This window comes from Schistocerca gregaria, chromosome 9 (genome assembly GCF_023897955.1).
Source record: "Schistocerca gregaria isolate iqSchGreg1 chromosome 9, iqSchGreg1.2, whole genome shotgun sequence".
Lineage (NCBI taxonomy): Eukaryota > Metazoa > Arthropoda > Insecta > Orthoptera > Acrididae > Schistocerca > Schistocerca gregaria.
Genome location: NC_064928.1, coordinates 82,979,715 through 82,996,222, shown reverse-complemented (window position 1 = coordinate 82,996,222; position 16,508 = coordinate 82,979,715). Strand labels below are relative to the sequence as shown.

At 43.0% G+C, this 16,508-nt stretch overlaps 1 protein-coding gene across 1 annotated transcript in view; it reads right to left on the bottom strand.

Annotated features, from left to right (window-relative positions):
- Positions 1-16,508, bottom strand: part of LOC126291441 (endothelin-converting enzyme homolog) — a 278,593-nt gene that overhangs the window by 170,728 nt on the left and 91,357 nt on the right. Inside the window, exons 9-10 of the mRNA XM_049984955.1 lie at positions 12,015-12,144; positions 765-944 (exon numbers count right to left, since the gene is read on the bottom strand). Coding sequence (XP_049840912.1) covers positions 765-944; positions 12,015-12,144 — 310 coding nt within the window. The remainder of the gene's footprint in view (positions 1-764; positions 945-12,014; positions 12,145-16,508) is intronic.

Here is a 16,508-nt window from a genome sequence, read left to right as displayed (position 1 = left end):
GCCCGCGCTCTCGTCGATGGACCTTGCGTATTTTTTGGATGTTCACTTGATTTTAGTCTGGATATTAACGACACTTTCTCACATGGAAATGGATGGTTCACTGTTGCCTTAGTGAGAGGTAGTAGTGGAGTGTCGAGTGTTCCTGGACTAGAAAGTTTTAATGATAGAGATGTAATTGCCTACCGTACCTACCATATGTTTGAGCTTGCTAATAAAGGCTTTGGTAAATCTGCTTATGATTCTACATCTCCACTTGTATTGTATACACAGGGGGAGTCAGCTGCACTCATGGGTTTCAAGTGCCCCCCCCCCCAACATCTTCAAATATCACACTCAATATTTTCATATTTTCTCATTTGCTATGTGGAAACTATTAGCCATACAGAAAAAAGTGAATAGGACCCTTTTGTAGGGAATTTAATATAGTTATATTTTGTACTGGAATACGCTTTCGTTAGAATTAGTGGTTTTCGAATTATTCAAGAAAAATATGCAAATCTGACCTTCAAATGCGTTTTTCTTGAATCACTCGAGAAGTGTGGCCTCGAATGAAAATGTATCCCAGTACAAAATTTAACAACATTGAATTTCCAGCAAAAAATTCCCGTTCACTTTCTGTGTAAGACCAACAGTTTGCACTTACCGAGCGAGAGGATATGAAAATGACGTGCGTGAGTTTTGATGGCATTGCGTGTTGCATAAAACCCACAGGTAGGGGCAGCTGATTCACCCTGTGTATTGGCAGGACAGGATCCGTGACTCACACACTGTGTCGGCGGTGTGGTTGGCCAGTATGGCGGCCACTGATGTGAGGTAGTCCACATCGAGCACGGCCACCAGGTCTGCGTCACGCCCATCCAGGCGCAGCGTCACGTTCTCCACCCCGGAGAACACCTCCTCCAGAAACTCGCGCCAGTTCACCTGTGGGACAAACACATACACATCTCATAACGAGCCAGCTAGCTGTCTTGCACATACTGCAGGAAGTGTCACGTTTCTCAGTGTATTCTCAGGGTCTGCCAAATGTTTGTAACATACTACACTACGCAACAGAATTAAAGGATCACTTTGTCGAAACCCCGTAATTATTCCCCCCTTTCCAGCCATAATTATGGAGTTTGGCTCCAAGGTGTCTACAGTCTACCTCTGTAATGGCCCAAAAGTTGGTGCGATGCGTCTTCACCCTCGGATTAGGCGTCGCTTCATGCGACACTTGCGAAAAAAAGTCAGAGTTTAGAAGTTTATGCGACGTGCAAAGAGGGTTAATGATGTCATATTGCCAACAAGTTTCATGAGAATTATGCTCAGTACACTGTCGACGATTCACACGAAGAGAAACCCTTTTTTCACATGATATCTTGCGAACCGTGGATTAAGGGTATCAGACGGACGCCATATTCATTGACTTCCGGAAAGCGTTTGACTCGGTGCACACTGCAGACTCCTAACTAAGGTACGAGCATATGGGATTGGTTCCCACGTATGTGAGTGGATCGAAGACTTCCTAAGTAATGGAACCCAGTACGTTGCCCACGATGGTGAGTGTTCATCGGAGGTGAGGGTATCGTCTGGAGTGTCCCAGGGAAGTGTGGTAGGTCCGCCGTTCTTTTCTATCTACATAAATGATCTTTTGGATAGGGTGGATAGCAATGTGCGGCTGTTTGCTGATGATGCTGTGGTGTACGGGAAGGTGTTGTCGTTGAGTGACTGTAGGAGGTTACAAGATGACTTGGACAGGATTTGTGATTGGTGTAAAGAATGGCAGCTAACTCTAAATGTAGATAAATGTAAATTAAGGCAGATGAATAGGAAAAAGAATCCTGTAATGTTTGAATACTCCATTAGTAGTGTAGCGCTTGACACAGTCACGTCGATTAAATATTTGGGTGTAACATTGCAGAGCGATATGAAGTGGGACAAGCATGTAATGACAGTTGTGGGGAAGGCGGATAGTCGTCTTCGGTTCATTGGTAGAATTTTGGGAAGATGTGGTTCATCTGTAAAGGAGACCGCTTATAAAACACTGATACGACCTTGAGTACGGCTCGAGCGTTTAGGATCCCTATCAGGTCGGATTGAGGGAGGATATAGAAGCAATTCAGAGGCGGGCTGCTAGATTTGTTACTGGTAGGTTTGATCATCACGCGAGTGTTCCGGAAATGCTTCAGGAACTCGGGTGGGAGTCTGTGGAGGAAACGAGTTCTTTTCGTGACACGCTACTGAGGAAATTTAGAGAACTTGCATTGGAGGCTGACTGCAGTACAATTTTACTGTCATCAACTTACATTTCGAGGAAAGACCACAAAGATAAGAGAGATTAGAGCTCGTACAGAGGCATATAGGCAGTTCATTTTGCCCTCGTTCTGTTTGGGAGTAGAACAGGGTGAGAAGATGCTAGTTGTGGTATGAGGTACCCTCCGCCACGCACAGTATGGTGGATTGTGGAGTATGTATGTAGATGTAGATGTAGATGAAACTGGTCACACATTTTACTCTTCCTTTTGATGCTCCTGTATGGAATTTTTGTATGTCCATCTTTGTGGTTGGAGGTCTTGGGGACTTTGGTCGTTCACTTACGTAAGAAAATGAAACATCTACATCCGTCCTTATGATGTCATTTATTGTATGGCTACCAATTCTGGTGCTTCAGTGCACCATCTTCACGCCCCAGCTGATGCCAAGAGGGTTAACATCATCCATACACATGATGTATCATTGGCCAACATCTACAACTGGTCTATGCAGGTTACCTGTAACAGGAGTGTTCTGTTTCCAGCCATCAACTATAAACCAGTTTCAGATGTAGACCTCTAATACATCGTGTACACGGATCGTGTTAACCATCTCGGCACGAGCTATGAAGAGGGTATACTGACGCACCAAAGCTGGTAGCCATACAATGAATGACATCATAAGGACGGCCGTAGGTGTTTCATGTTCTTACCTCTCACATGAAGGTGAGAACTATGACGCCTAGCGTTGATATCACGCGGTTTCCTTATGTGTGGCGGAGGAAAACACACCACCCGAAATTCAGAGTCGAAGACGAAAAGGCTACAGGGCGTGGCATAAAGTGGGTCAATGAAGCCATGATTTTTCTTGTAACATTGATTCTCACACATTTTTCAGGTGAAAACGACTGCCTGTAGTGCAATGACCTACGGAAAACTTTGGTTTCCATCTTTCCTACTGCTGACATCTGTCTGGCGCTTCAACCCTTCTCTAAGGAGATTGTGAACGAGCAACCTTATTGAATGTGATCTTACATCTATGGAGTGCAGTGCTACCTCGATTTTTACTTTGTTGTACAGGGCAGGACCACTAAAGAGCATTCAGAACCATTCGTCCAAATTTGAACATGATCTGAAACAGCAAACTGTAATTACGCTTTTTTAGTGTTCCTGTTTACACAGTCCTGTTGTGTTTTCATAGAGGGGTGTGACAAGACACGTGCGGGAACAAAACGGCACATGTTCTCTATAAGAATCCCCAGTTCGGCAAAACCATCAGTGGTGCAGGCCCACTTTGAATGAGAATTTTAAAAATGCGCCTTTAGAGAGAAAAGTTGCAAAATTGCTCCAGGCGCCTGTAGGCAGGTAAGCACATTACACACCTGCTTTGCCAGTTGCCTGCCTTCAGGAGCATCGGGATCCTTCGCAAGTTTTCTCTGAGCGGTGGTGTGTCTCTTATCAGAAAACCGCTGGACGCTACGGTTCTGACCTCCATCACAGAGGCGATGCGCGGAGAACAGAAGGGGCTGAGGAAGGCCACAGATACGAAGGAATGAGGGTGCCAGATGGTTATAATTAAACTGGCAGTGCTCTAAATGCTGAAACGCGAGCTGTATACATAGCACGATGTTGAACCATTGTACAAATGTTCAATAATCGGTGAGCACACGGAGTATACCGAAAAAATATTTGCAGTGCAGTGAAATTATGACGCTGTAAGCAATCGGTATGTGGTGTGGCTGTGGGAAAAAGGGAGGAACGCACATGATGAAGGCGAAATGTGGGTAAGAGCGGTTGTGACGGCATTAGTATCGTGCAGAACGTCCCTGGCGGCATTGGACAGAATTCTAGTGAAATTCGGTGCCATTGTGATATCATGAACACACTTCACATATCACATGAACTTATTTCTGAGCTCTAACCTTTTCTTCACACGTGTCGACACTGTGCTGTGCTAAGCATCAGTGAACCGAGGGTGACGTCACAGGGTGCCATGTTTTTGCATCTTTCCAGAGGATGAGCCAAATTTCAAACTTATCCGTCGAAGTAACAGAGGATTACGTGGTTTTGAAAAAGTGCTACTTTAAGGGGACATGCATTTAAAAATGACCAAAAATTTGAAAAAAAAATTTCTTAGGCTATAGAAGTGAGAATTTCATGCTGATTTCAAAAATGTATAGTTTATGGGCATTATCATTTTCCGTTAGTTCTAAAATTGAGGTTGAACGTAATGTTTCACAGGGGCCACGCCCATCTGTCAGTTTGGAGTGTGTCAGAATAAGTGATGGATTATTTTGTCCTTCCGTCGTTAGCACAGGTGTCTTCTAGAAGGCACCGACTCCCAGAACCAAAGGACAGGCATACCTAGAAGGCTATGATTTGAATGTAAACAAAGATCTGAGAATATATGCTTAAGGAATTTCATACGCTTTTGGTTTTATAGTTCTTGTGTGTTGTTTTGTTTCTGTGTGTCCTTCCTGTGCTGCAAATGCCGAGAGTAAATAAATTTAGCCCCAAATGAAAGTTTCGAGGCAACAAGTTCCAAACTGAACAACTGAATAATACACATAAGCTGCTTCAAAAGTCACCTGCGGAAACTGTGTCTACAGGCAGTGCTTCTAGACGTAAACTTTCGCTTTCGGAATGTAATAAGAAAAACCTTGTAGTATTTGAGTAGCAAATAACGATGAAAATGTTACTGCGAACCTAAATATACTGTGAAGACTTTTTAAGAGTGCTGTGAAATGTAAGTACTGCAATTGTAAAGATAGTATTGACGTTTCTGAGGACATTTCAGCAAGGAAGGGTCTCACAAGTCGGTTAGTTATTTCCTGTAACTTGTGTAAGATGCACAGTGATACTATGACCTCGCCAGTAACTTATAGTCGACATTACAGTGTAAATATTCAGCTTGATTATGCAATGCGATGTATTGGAAGGGGAAGGAGAGCTGCCCAGACTTTTATGCATTCATGGGTTTGCCTATACCTCCACTGAGGTTTGGCAGATACATAATGCGTTATGTGGGGTGAGTGAACATTCAATGAAAAGAGGAGCAGAAGAAGCAGTAGCCTTGTCTGAGAAGACAGACACTGTAGCAGCGTTTGATGGATCTTGGCAGAAGAGAGGTCATACTTATCTGAATGGAGTTCTAACTGCCACATATATTGAAACTGGTAAGATACTGGATTATGAATGTCTAACAAAGCACTGCCAAAGTTGTTCAAGTAAATTTATTGGCACCCGTGTTTGTGTAAAGAACTCTGATGGGCCAAGGGGAAACATGGAAACGAAAGAAGTTCTAAACATTTTTAGAAGATCAGTCGTAGTGTGAGGTATGTATGCTACCTTGGAGATGGAGACTGTAAAGCACACACTACTGTTGCTAATGACAGAGAACTTGGGGACACCCTGACATAAAAGATTGAATGTGTTGGGCACTTACAAAAAAGAACAGGAGTTTGGCTGAAAAAATTATGTAAAGACTTCAGTGGAAGAAACCTGTCAGACAGAAAACACATAGGTGGTCCAGGTCGTCTTACAGAAAGTGAAATTGATTCTTTGACTCAATATTATCGACTAGCAATAAGGAGAAATGCAGGAAATTTGGACATCATGAGACGAGCTGTTTGGGCAATATGGTTTCACAGAGTGTCAACAGATGAAACTCCACAGCATGGTTTGCGTCCATAAGGGGATGACTCCTGGTGTAACTACTGGATGGGCAATACTACAGTAATACAATACCTACATGCCTACACGAACTCCTTACCACTTCCTGTAGTGGAAGCAATTAGGTCTATATATAGGGATCTGGCAAATAAAAATCTACTTAGGAAATGTATGCATGGTCTCTCTCAGAATGCAAATGGAAGTTTCAACAGCCATATATGGGAGAGAATAACGAAAACTTTAATTTTAATGATTCAGATAGACTTTTATTCCTAAATGTCTGAAGTTAAACTCTCAAAAATCGGTACAGATATTTATAATGACCTCCTCTACCTCCCTTGCCTAAAATTTCCTGAAAAATTTAGAACATGATGATGACGTCGGTAATATTTGAGTTAATTTTTAAATATTTTAGTTGTAGTAAAATAAATGACTTGTCTTTTTCACAAATCAGCATCAGGGAAGGGAATTGGAGGCATAAAATACTTACGTGAATGTTGTCTGTACTGTGCCTCTTTTACCAAGCTGTGCAATCAGTGGTTCTAAAGAAAATGGTTCCGCAGTAAAAAACTGTTCCGTTTTATATATTATTATAAATATAATTGGCAGTATCAAAATATATTAAACATCACAATGATGTTTTTGGAAGATGCTTTGACTAATGACCCTAACTGTGTGTAAGAATTTTGAGCTATCTCTCATCTGTAGATCAGTTGCACTATGAGGGTGAAGATAATGCTAAAAATGCAGCCCGTTCAGGGGTGTGGCCCCTTACGTCTGTTGAACATATTTTTCGTTGTTCTTGTTGTTGCGGTCTTCAGTCCTGAGACTGGTTTGATGCAGCTCAATGCTACTCTATCCTGTGCAAGCTTCTTCATCTCCCAGTACCTACTGCAGCCTACATCCTTCTGAATCTGCTTAGTGTAGTCATCTCTTGGTCTCCCTCTACGATTTTGACCCTCCAAGCTGCCCTCCAATACGAAATCGGTGATTCCTTGATGCCTCAGAACATGACCTACCAACCGATCTCTTTTTCTGGTCAAGTTATGCCACAAACTTCTCTTCTCCCCAATCCGATTCAATACTTCCTCATTAGCTATGTGATCTACCCACCTAATCTTCAGCATTCTTCTGTAACACCACATTTCGTAAGCTTCTATTCTCTTCTTGTCCAAACTATTTATCGTCCATGTTTCACTTCCATACATAGCTACACTCCATACAAATACTTTCAGAAACGACTTCCTGACACTTAAATCTATACTCGATGTTAACAAATTTCTCTTCTTCAGAAACGCTTTCCTTGCCAGTGCCAGTCTACATTTTATATCCTCTCTACTTCGACCATAATCAGTTATTTTGCTCCCCAAATAGCAAAACTCCTTTACTACTTTAAGTGTCTCACTTCCTAATCTAATTCCCTCAGCATCACCCGACTTTATTCCACTACATTCCATTATCCTCGTTTTGCTTTTGTTGATGATCATCTTATATCCTCCTTTCAAGACACTATCCATTCCGTTCAACTGCTCTTCCAAGTCCTTTGCTGTCTCTGACAGAATTACGATGTCCATCTCCATGGACTTTATACCTACTCCGAATTTTTCTTTTGTTTCCTTCACTGCCTGCTCAATATACAGATTGAATAACATCGGGGAGAGACTACAGCCCTGTCTCACTCCCTTCCCAACCACTGCTTCCCTTTCATGTCCCTCGACTCTTGTAACTGCCATCTGGTTTCTGTACAAATTGTAAATAGCCTTTCGCTCCCTGCATTTTACCCCTGCCACCTTTAGAATTTGAAAGAGAGTATTCCAGTCAACATTGTCAAAAGCTTTCTATAAGTCTACAAATGCTAGAAACGTAGGTTTGCCCTTCCTTTATCTAGCTTCTAAGATAAGCCGTAGGGTCAGTATTGCCTCACGTGTTCCAACATTTCTACGGAATCCAAAATGATCTTCCCCGAGGTCGGCTTCTACTAGTTTTTCCATTCGTCTGTAAAGAATTCGGGTTAGTATTTTGCAGCTGTGACTGATTAATTTGATAGTTCGGTAATTTTCACATCTGTCAACACCTGCTTTCTTTGGGATTGGAATTATTATATTCTTCTTGAAGTCCTTATACTACACTTATTTTGTTGAAATTATTTTGCTGATGTGCGGGTCTGGAGTCTCGATATAATTTTTCAATATTAAAACGAGTTTAAACATTTACCAAAGGCTGCCAAATTCTTTATGCAGGATGACATACGTTGTATCATACTTTACGAGGTGTGGATGAAAAGACGTAAATGCCAAAAACACAAAACGTTAGCATGGCACATACAGTGTAGGAAAGCAGTTGATGTTCAAAACAGTTTGCGGTAATTTTGGAGTGAATAACTACAAGTCGTGTCTGGTTTTCAAGGGGATCTTATAGCATTCTTCCACCAAACTATTGGCAAGCCCAGGAGATGATGTTGGAGTTGGATAGCGCTGACACGCGCTTCTCTCCAAAGTAGACCACTAAGGCCAAATAGTGTCGAGCTCTGGTAGCTGTGGTGGACAGATGAGATACGAGGATGCATCCTCGTGCTCTCAAAACCAGTCCTGTATGATGCGAGTTCTGTGAGCAGGGGACCTATCGTTATGAAGTACACCATAAACCAGTATGGAGCAAACATTGGACTAGGAGATGACAAAATGGTCACATAAGCCTACGCATTAATGCAGGCTTGCAGAGCAAAAATGAGACACATGGAATACCACGATATGGCTGCTCATATTATCACCAACCCCCACCATGTTTACTCTTGGGACGTAAGCTCAGCCTCAAGTTGGAAACATTGCGCACCTTGACTCATCTGACCTCATGAAATTCTTCCATAGTTCCAAACAGCAGGTTCTGTCGCTTTGGCACCACGTTTTCTTTTTACTGGCATTTGAATCACTAATGAATGATTTTAAGAATTCCAACTGGCCTTGCAAGTCAGTGCTTATTGAGGTCTCATCGTATTGCTCTGGTGCTGAGGGAGTTTGGGAGCGCAACATACAGTTCTGTAATGAGTGTTGCAGCTGCAGGTTCTCGTACTTTTCATCACAACTCTCTTCAGTGACTGTCTATTACGATTACTAATCACATATGTTGAGTCATATGTTTTTGCACTTTCCCTGTATACGATATAAATTTTCCATTGTCTCCGTCGGTTATTGAAGCACCCACTACAAGAGCACCAACAACTTGCGCATGTTCAAGTTCATTTAGCTCAGACATAATGCGGTCACAATTACATAGAACACTGTACTGACTACAGCTGAGACTTAGAACATATTAAAGATAATGTGAGTGACAAACAAACAGTTTAAAATCAGAAAAGGTAAAATAGTCTATACTAAGCTAAGTGAGAGTGCAAATACGCAATAGCTGTTTATTGTGTTTTATACCCCGGAAGAGTACACTACTGGCCATTAAAATTGCTACACCAAGAAGAAATGCAGATGATAAATGTGTATTCATTGGACAAATATGTTATACTAGACGTGACATGTGATTACATTTTCAAGCAATTTGGGTGCATAGAAACTGAGAAATCAATACCCAGAACAACCACCTCTGGCCTTGATATGCCTGGGCATTGAGCCAAACAGAGCTTGGATGGCGTATTGTGATGAGCCAGTTGCTCGCCTCCCATTGACCAGCCGTTTTCAATTGGTGAGAGATCTGGAGAATGTGCTGGCCAGGGCAGCAGTCGAACATTTTCTGTATCCAGAAAGGCCCATACAGGACCTGCAACATGCGGTCGTGCATTATCCTGCTGAAATGTAGGGCTTGGCAGGGACTGAATAAAGGGTAGAGCCAAGGGTCGTAACACATCTGAAATGTAACGTCCACTGTTCAAAGTGCCGTCAATGTGAACAAGAGGTGATCGAGACGTGTAACCAATGGTACCCCATACCATCACGCCGGGTGATACGCCAGCATGGCGATGACGAATACACGCTTCAAATGTGCGTTCACCGAGATGTCGCTAAACACAGATGCGACCATCATGATACTGTAAACAGAACCTGGATTCATACAAAAAAATGATGTTTTCCATTCGTGCACCCAGGTTCGTCGTTGAGTACACCATCGCAGGCACTCCTGCCTGTGATGCAGCGTCAAGGGTAACCGCAGCCATGGTCTCTGAGCTGATAGTCCAATGCTGCTGCCAACGTAGTCGAACTGTTTGTGCAGATAGTTGTTGTCTTGCAAATGTCCCCGTGTGTTCACTCAGGGATCAAGACGTGGCTGCATGATCCGTTACAGCCATGCGGATAAGATGCCTGTCATCTTAACGGCGTGATACGAGGCCATTGGGATCCAGCATAGTGTTCCGTATTTCCCTCCTGAACCCACTGATTCCATATTCTGCCAACAGTCATTGGATCTCGACCAACAGGAGCAGCAATGTCGCAATTGCGATTGGGTACAATCTGACCCTTATCAAAGTCGGAAACGTGATGGTACGCATTTCTCCTCCTTACACGAGGGATCACAACAACGTTTCACCGGGAAACGCCGGTCAACTGCTGTTTGTGTATGAGAAATCGGTTGGAAACTTTCCTCATGTGAGCACGGTGTAAGTGTCGCCACCGGTGCCAACGTTGTGTGAATGCTCTGAAAAGCTAATCATTTGCATATCACAGCATCTTCTTCCTCACAGATAAATTTCGCGTCTGTAGCACACTGTCTTCGTGGTGTAGTATTTTTAATGGCCAGTAGTGTATCTTCCAGTCATATAAAACGAATACTTCATGTTCCACACTTACAAGGTGTAAATGCGTGTGGAAACATGTCACTCCTCGGTGAAACATTGGATGAAATGGCAAATGGACATCCGAACAGTCCATGATCACTGATATATCTCCACAATGCAGTCAAAATACGAGGCCACACAGCACATGATAATCCACGTGTGATAGGACCTTGGCAGTCTTGACACATTAGTTTTGAAGATGTACCTCCAGGATAAGAAACTGGTCATCATACAGTGAAATCCCAATTAAGAGCTATTGCGGTTGTGGCCTTTCACTCAGTGTACTCATGATATCGACTATTGTACCATCTCTGATTTTAAGTTTTTTTAAGTTGTTTGATTCTGTACAAGTTCTTTGGCTGTGGTTTGCCATAGGTATTAAGGACACTGTACAGGTGCCACTTGTGGTCAACCACAACCACAACCATAGCGCAGTGTGCAGGCTTGGCTAGTATCTCCATTCACATTCAAGCATTCCATATTTTTCTCCAACGCCTCTAGATTACTGGACAGTTAGGACCTGTGGCCACTTTAGAGGCCCTATAATGACAATACCAACAATCTTAAAAGGTAACTCTTTTCTTTGATATATTTTAATGACAGTTGGATTATCTGCCATATGAGGTATGTATAAAAAATTCTGGGACATCGCCTTATCGCGCCAGTGATGGGTGGAGCGAAATGAGGTTGACCTCCCTGCACACGACTGTGTTTACTTGTAACTGTCGACTTTGTTCTTCTTAAATACTAGCGATCATGCAAAGTGTATAAGTACTCCTAAAAGTTTGAAACTCGATTTTATTGAAAATGGTTGAGAGTTACATCTTCCAGTTTACATACGTCCTAGCTATAGGTATTTTAGTGTTTTAGTTAGGTAGAATGTAAGGTTGTGAATTGTTAGATAAGCAGTTCAAAATGGCTCTGAGCACTATGGGACTTAACTTCTGAGGTCATCAGTCCCCTAGAACTTGGAACTACTTCAACCTAACTAACCTAAGGACATCACACACATCCATGCCCGAGGCAGGATTTGAACGTGTGACCATAGCGTTCCAGACTGTAGCGCTTAGAACTGCATGGCCACACAGGCTGGCATGATAGCAGTAATAGGGCAAAGTACACCACTGTTTTTTCTTGTTATTATGGCCTACATGCTTGCAAGGTTGATAGAGAGATACCACGTGCTACACCGGAAATGAAATGGTTGGATTTGTTTTGGAAGGGTGGTAGGCATGAATAGATGATGATATGCACAGCAAGTTTCGAAATTTCAACCAATGTTGTCTTGATGCAGTGGATTCAAGATATGAAGTGGAATGGGGATGCATAGTTACAGGTGGTGTCTCTGGCTCTACTCACTCTGACATCAGTGGTCCCTTTCTCGGCGGCTGTGTCAGTCAGATTCTGCAGCTCCGCCACGGTCATCAGGCTGTAGTCCTGGCCTGCAGATTCTTCATAGTACGCCTGTGGAACAGCAGAAGAATGGAGAGTGAAGTTCCACGGTATGACAGTAGCTCACGTACACATCACAGTTCGAATACAATTATACATATCATACCTCACGAATTTAAAAAGGAATTGAATTTAAATGGAGCTTCTTTCGAATATTTATGTGTCAGCCGGTACTGAAGGCTGTACTGAATGGCATGAACAGTCTCATGAACTCTCATTGTGGACTGAGAGTAAACCAAAGAAAGTCGGAAGTTATGAGAAACAGCAGAAATGAGGTTGGCAAAAAATTAATATCAAAATTGGGGACTACAAAGAACTCAAAGTAGAGGAAATCTAGAACTTAAGAAACAAAGAAATGATGGACAAAGCAAGAAGAACGCAAAAAAGAGGCCACCTCAGGGGAAGAAGGTATTTTTGGACAAACCAAGACTGCAAGTAGGGGACAGATGTTACCTGGAGGGTAGTGTACTTAGGAACAAATGCTGGCTCTGGTCGATGTTTTATTCTAGTGATGGTTTTTAAAAGTACACAAAGGAATACACACAAGAAAACGCCATAAGCAGTTCCCAGGGGTTTTTTGCTGTTTTTATTTTTTTGGGCCAACGGCCTTGTCACAGTGTTTACACCATTTACCATCAGATCACTGAAGTTAAGCACTGCTGGGCTTGGCTTGCATTTGCGTGTGTGACCATCCAGTTCTGCTGAGCTCTGTTGCCAAGTGGGGTGGACTCAGCCCTTGTGAGACCAATTGAGGTGTTACTTGACAGCGAAGTAGTGGTTCCGAACACGAAATCCGACAACAGCTGGGAGAGTGGTGTGCTGCCCACATGTCCCTCTATATCCGCATAGAGTGACGCCTATGGGCTGAGGATGACATGGCGGTCGGTCAGCACCTTTGTGCCTTCCGAGCCCTGTCTGGATGGACTTTAGTTTCAGTTTAGTTTTTTTGTTTCTATTTTTGTGGGACATGACGTTTTGCTTAGTGCAGCATTTCTAATTAATACGAGTTCTACTAATACTAGTTCTACTCATTTAATTGCTGTGTAATATACGAGGGTTATTGGTGAGATGTGCTTCTGTCCGTCTCGTTTAAACACGCGCGCTGGTTACGCCTTGGCTTCCCGCCGTCGCTTTTCCGTGTGGCGGCGCCGTCTGTTCTCCTCGTCTCATACCCCGCCCTCTTGGTCGGTACAGTGGAGTGACTGAGTCGTGAAGCGTGGCAGTAGTCGGCCTTCGTCTCCGGAAGTACTTGCGGTGGTTTGTGTGGTGTCGGCCGGCTCATTCCACCGTGAGGTTCTACGGCATAGCGTGCGTGACTTGGAGAAGACGTTAGCTCTGATTATGCTTGTTCTTGTCGGAGGAGAACTGAAATAAGGAGCTGTGATGTTGCTGTTCCGGAGAATAGCTGGAGCCGCCGAGGCCGGTTGCTCCGGGAATGTTTTGAGCACGGAGGGCGGCAGGTTTTCCTCCGGGACTGAAGTTGAGTACATTTCGCTATTGCCGTTGTGGTTTTCACTTGCTATTGCCTTGTATCAGGGTGGTGTTTGCGACTTCCTTTATGTTGCTGCCGCCGACATTGTGTGTTTTCCGTCCACCAGTTTACCTCGCCCGTTCTGAACCTATGAAGGAAAAGGTTGAATGTGAGTACTGCACTGCGTTTGCGGAGTTTGACTTCGAGTGTGTAGGTTGTTCTTGTACCGCTGGGCTGGTTCTTCGGTCCGGCGTCGACGTGAGCGTGAATTGCTTGGTTAAAATTTGCAGTGGCGCTATGGGCATGGTCGATGCTGTACAACGAGGATAGTAGAACATGTTGAATGGAAGGCTGTGAATGTGAACTGTTGCTCTGTCATGTCACACTAGGATGGTTCAAATGGCTCTGAGCACTATGACACTTAACATCTGTGTAGGTGCATACTCGACGATAATAAATGGTTCAAATGGCTCTGAGCACTACGGGACTTAATTTCTGACGTCAGCAGTCCCCTAGAACTTAGAACTACTTCAACCTAACTAACCTAAGGACATCACACACATCCATGCCCGAGGCAGGATTTGAACCTGCGACCGTAGCAGTCGCGCAGTTCCGGACTGAGCGCCTGAACCGCTAGACACTGCGGCCGGCTGTCACACTAGGAGGCTGTCTAATTAGGTACTGATGTGTTGGTGGCTATCTATTGATTCTTGTGACCAATTTGGTAGTCAATTACAAGCCTATGTGTTCTATTTATGTGAGAGAAAGAAAAGAAATTTGTGAAGTACGTGGCTGTGCATACCTTAAAGGTTGTTGGTGCATGTGTTTATCTGAAAGATTGTTTTAATACCGTATGTTATTATCAGCCTCCTTTAGACTGAAAATTTTAGAGGATTAGAGAATTTTATTTGTATGTTTGCCTATGTGAACAGTGTCGATTGAGCTGGTGGCTTTTACTCCTGTTTGTGAAATGTGGCAGCTTTACTCTGGGGTTTAATGATTTGTAATTGAAGGGCATCATTTAATTCCTCTTTGGGGCTCGCCTTGTATTTTTCCTGTTTCGTACTACCTGGAGATTGTAAATCATGATGTTGGGGCACGATGACTGATTGGTATTTCATACTCAGCAATTGTGGTTAAGCTTTTGTAAAATTGCTGGCCATGTTGGTGTGCGATTCTTTGCATTTCAAATTTAGATTTTACGCAAGTTCACCTTTTAGAAGTATATGCATGTATTGTTGTCCATAGGTTTTAATCTGGATAGTATCAATTGATTTATTTAAGGTTTCTAAGTTTTAGGGAATTGCTTCGCTGTATGATAGTTCTTATTGCTTAATGTGGATTCTAAATGTACTGTGACGCTTAATGCTCGATTACTGATACATTTGTTAATTTGCCTTCTATTTTTGAAAACTTGCCTAACCTTAACCATCGGCCAGCCCTTCAGGCTGACCTGTTTATTAAGTACCTTTATGAATTGGCCCTTGAGGCCCCCCTTTTGGGAGCTCTACAGCCCTTAAGGCTTTGAAATCCAGTTTTAATACTTAACCTCCCTTGTTAGTGTACTGGGGCCCTTAAGGCCGGCTTACTGATATATTCCTGACCAGTATTTCTTATTGCAGAATTTGTTTGACTAATTTCATTTATTACCTGGACTTTAAGGTGGAGTTGTTAATAAGCACTTGTTATTTTCCAGTTGATATTTTCAAGATTTTCTTATCTTGTTAATTTGGCCCTTCAGGCCCCTTACTTGCAAGTTGCATGGCCAGGCCTCTTTATTGTTTCACACTGCCTTGCCTAAACTGTTGGAAAATCTGCTCTTTAACTAAAGTCTAGTTAACTATTTTGGTGGCCCTTCACGCTCAAACCTTCTGTTCATACGTTTATATTTGAATATTTTCTTTGTCTGTGGTATTGGGCTTTTAAATTTTGAAGTGAAGTGAATTTTGTTTTGCAAATTCACCAGCCCTTCAGGCTGAGCACGCTATATGTATGCTTGCTAAGTTGACCCTTCAGGCTTTCTTTGCGATTGCAGCCCTTAAGGCATACGCAGCATTCTTGCTAAGTTGACCCTTCAGGCTTTCTTTGTTATTGCAGCCCTTAAGGCATACGCAGCACTATGTTGCGTGGTACAATGTTAAATTGTTGATGAACTAATCTCCTAAGATTTGATTCTCCCTATATTCATTATCTTGGCCGATTGTATATTGTATTTTAGCTAGTTTTAATAAATGCGTTAGAAGTAAGGTGTTGTGTTACTTCTACCAGCACTTGGTCCCGCTTCCTCTCCTGATCCTAAAGCTCCTTACTTCCTTGATTGTTAGTTTCAATTCGGAAAGTAAGGAAGAACCGGTCGCGAAATGGAAAATACTGTGAAAATTTGATGAAGCTTTCCACAGATGCGTTGGGCACTGTGTCTAATACGCCCGTCGATTGAATCATGTCACTCTTTTCAGTTCTGAGCTCACAGTGAGAACGTAAAGATGGCTAGAAATTAGCGTCTCCCGCCAAGTATGAGGGCCTGGTGAAAGATATCGCGTTGCCGGCCGGAGTGGCCGAGCGGTTCTAACCGCTTCAGTCTGGAACAGCGAGATCGCTAAGGTCACAGGTTCGAATCCCGCCTCGGGTATGGATGTGTGTGATGTCCTTAGGTTAGTTAGGTTTAAGTAGTTCTAAGTTCTGGGGGACTGATGACCTCAGACGTTATGTCCCATAGTGTTCAGAGCCATTTGAGCCAAAGATTTCGCTATGCAATCCACATAGCATAACAGTCATGCGGTTCGTTCTAGAGAATTCTCGGCCACACTCTGCAGGGGCAATGAAGATGCTCCTGCAGTGTTTTCGATGGGAGTGTTTGGTCTCCCACAATACAGCCCATAAATAGCTACCCCTGATGTTCATCTCT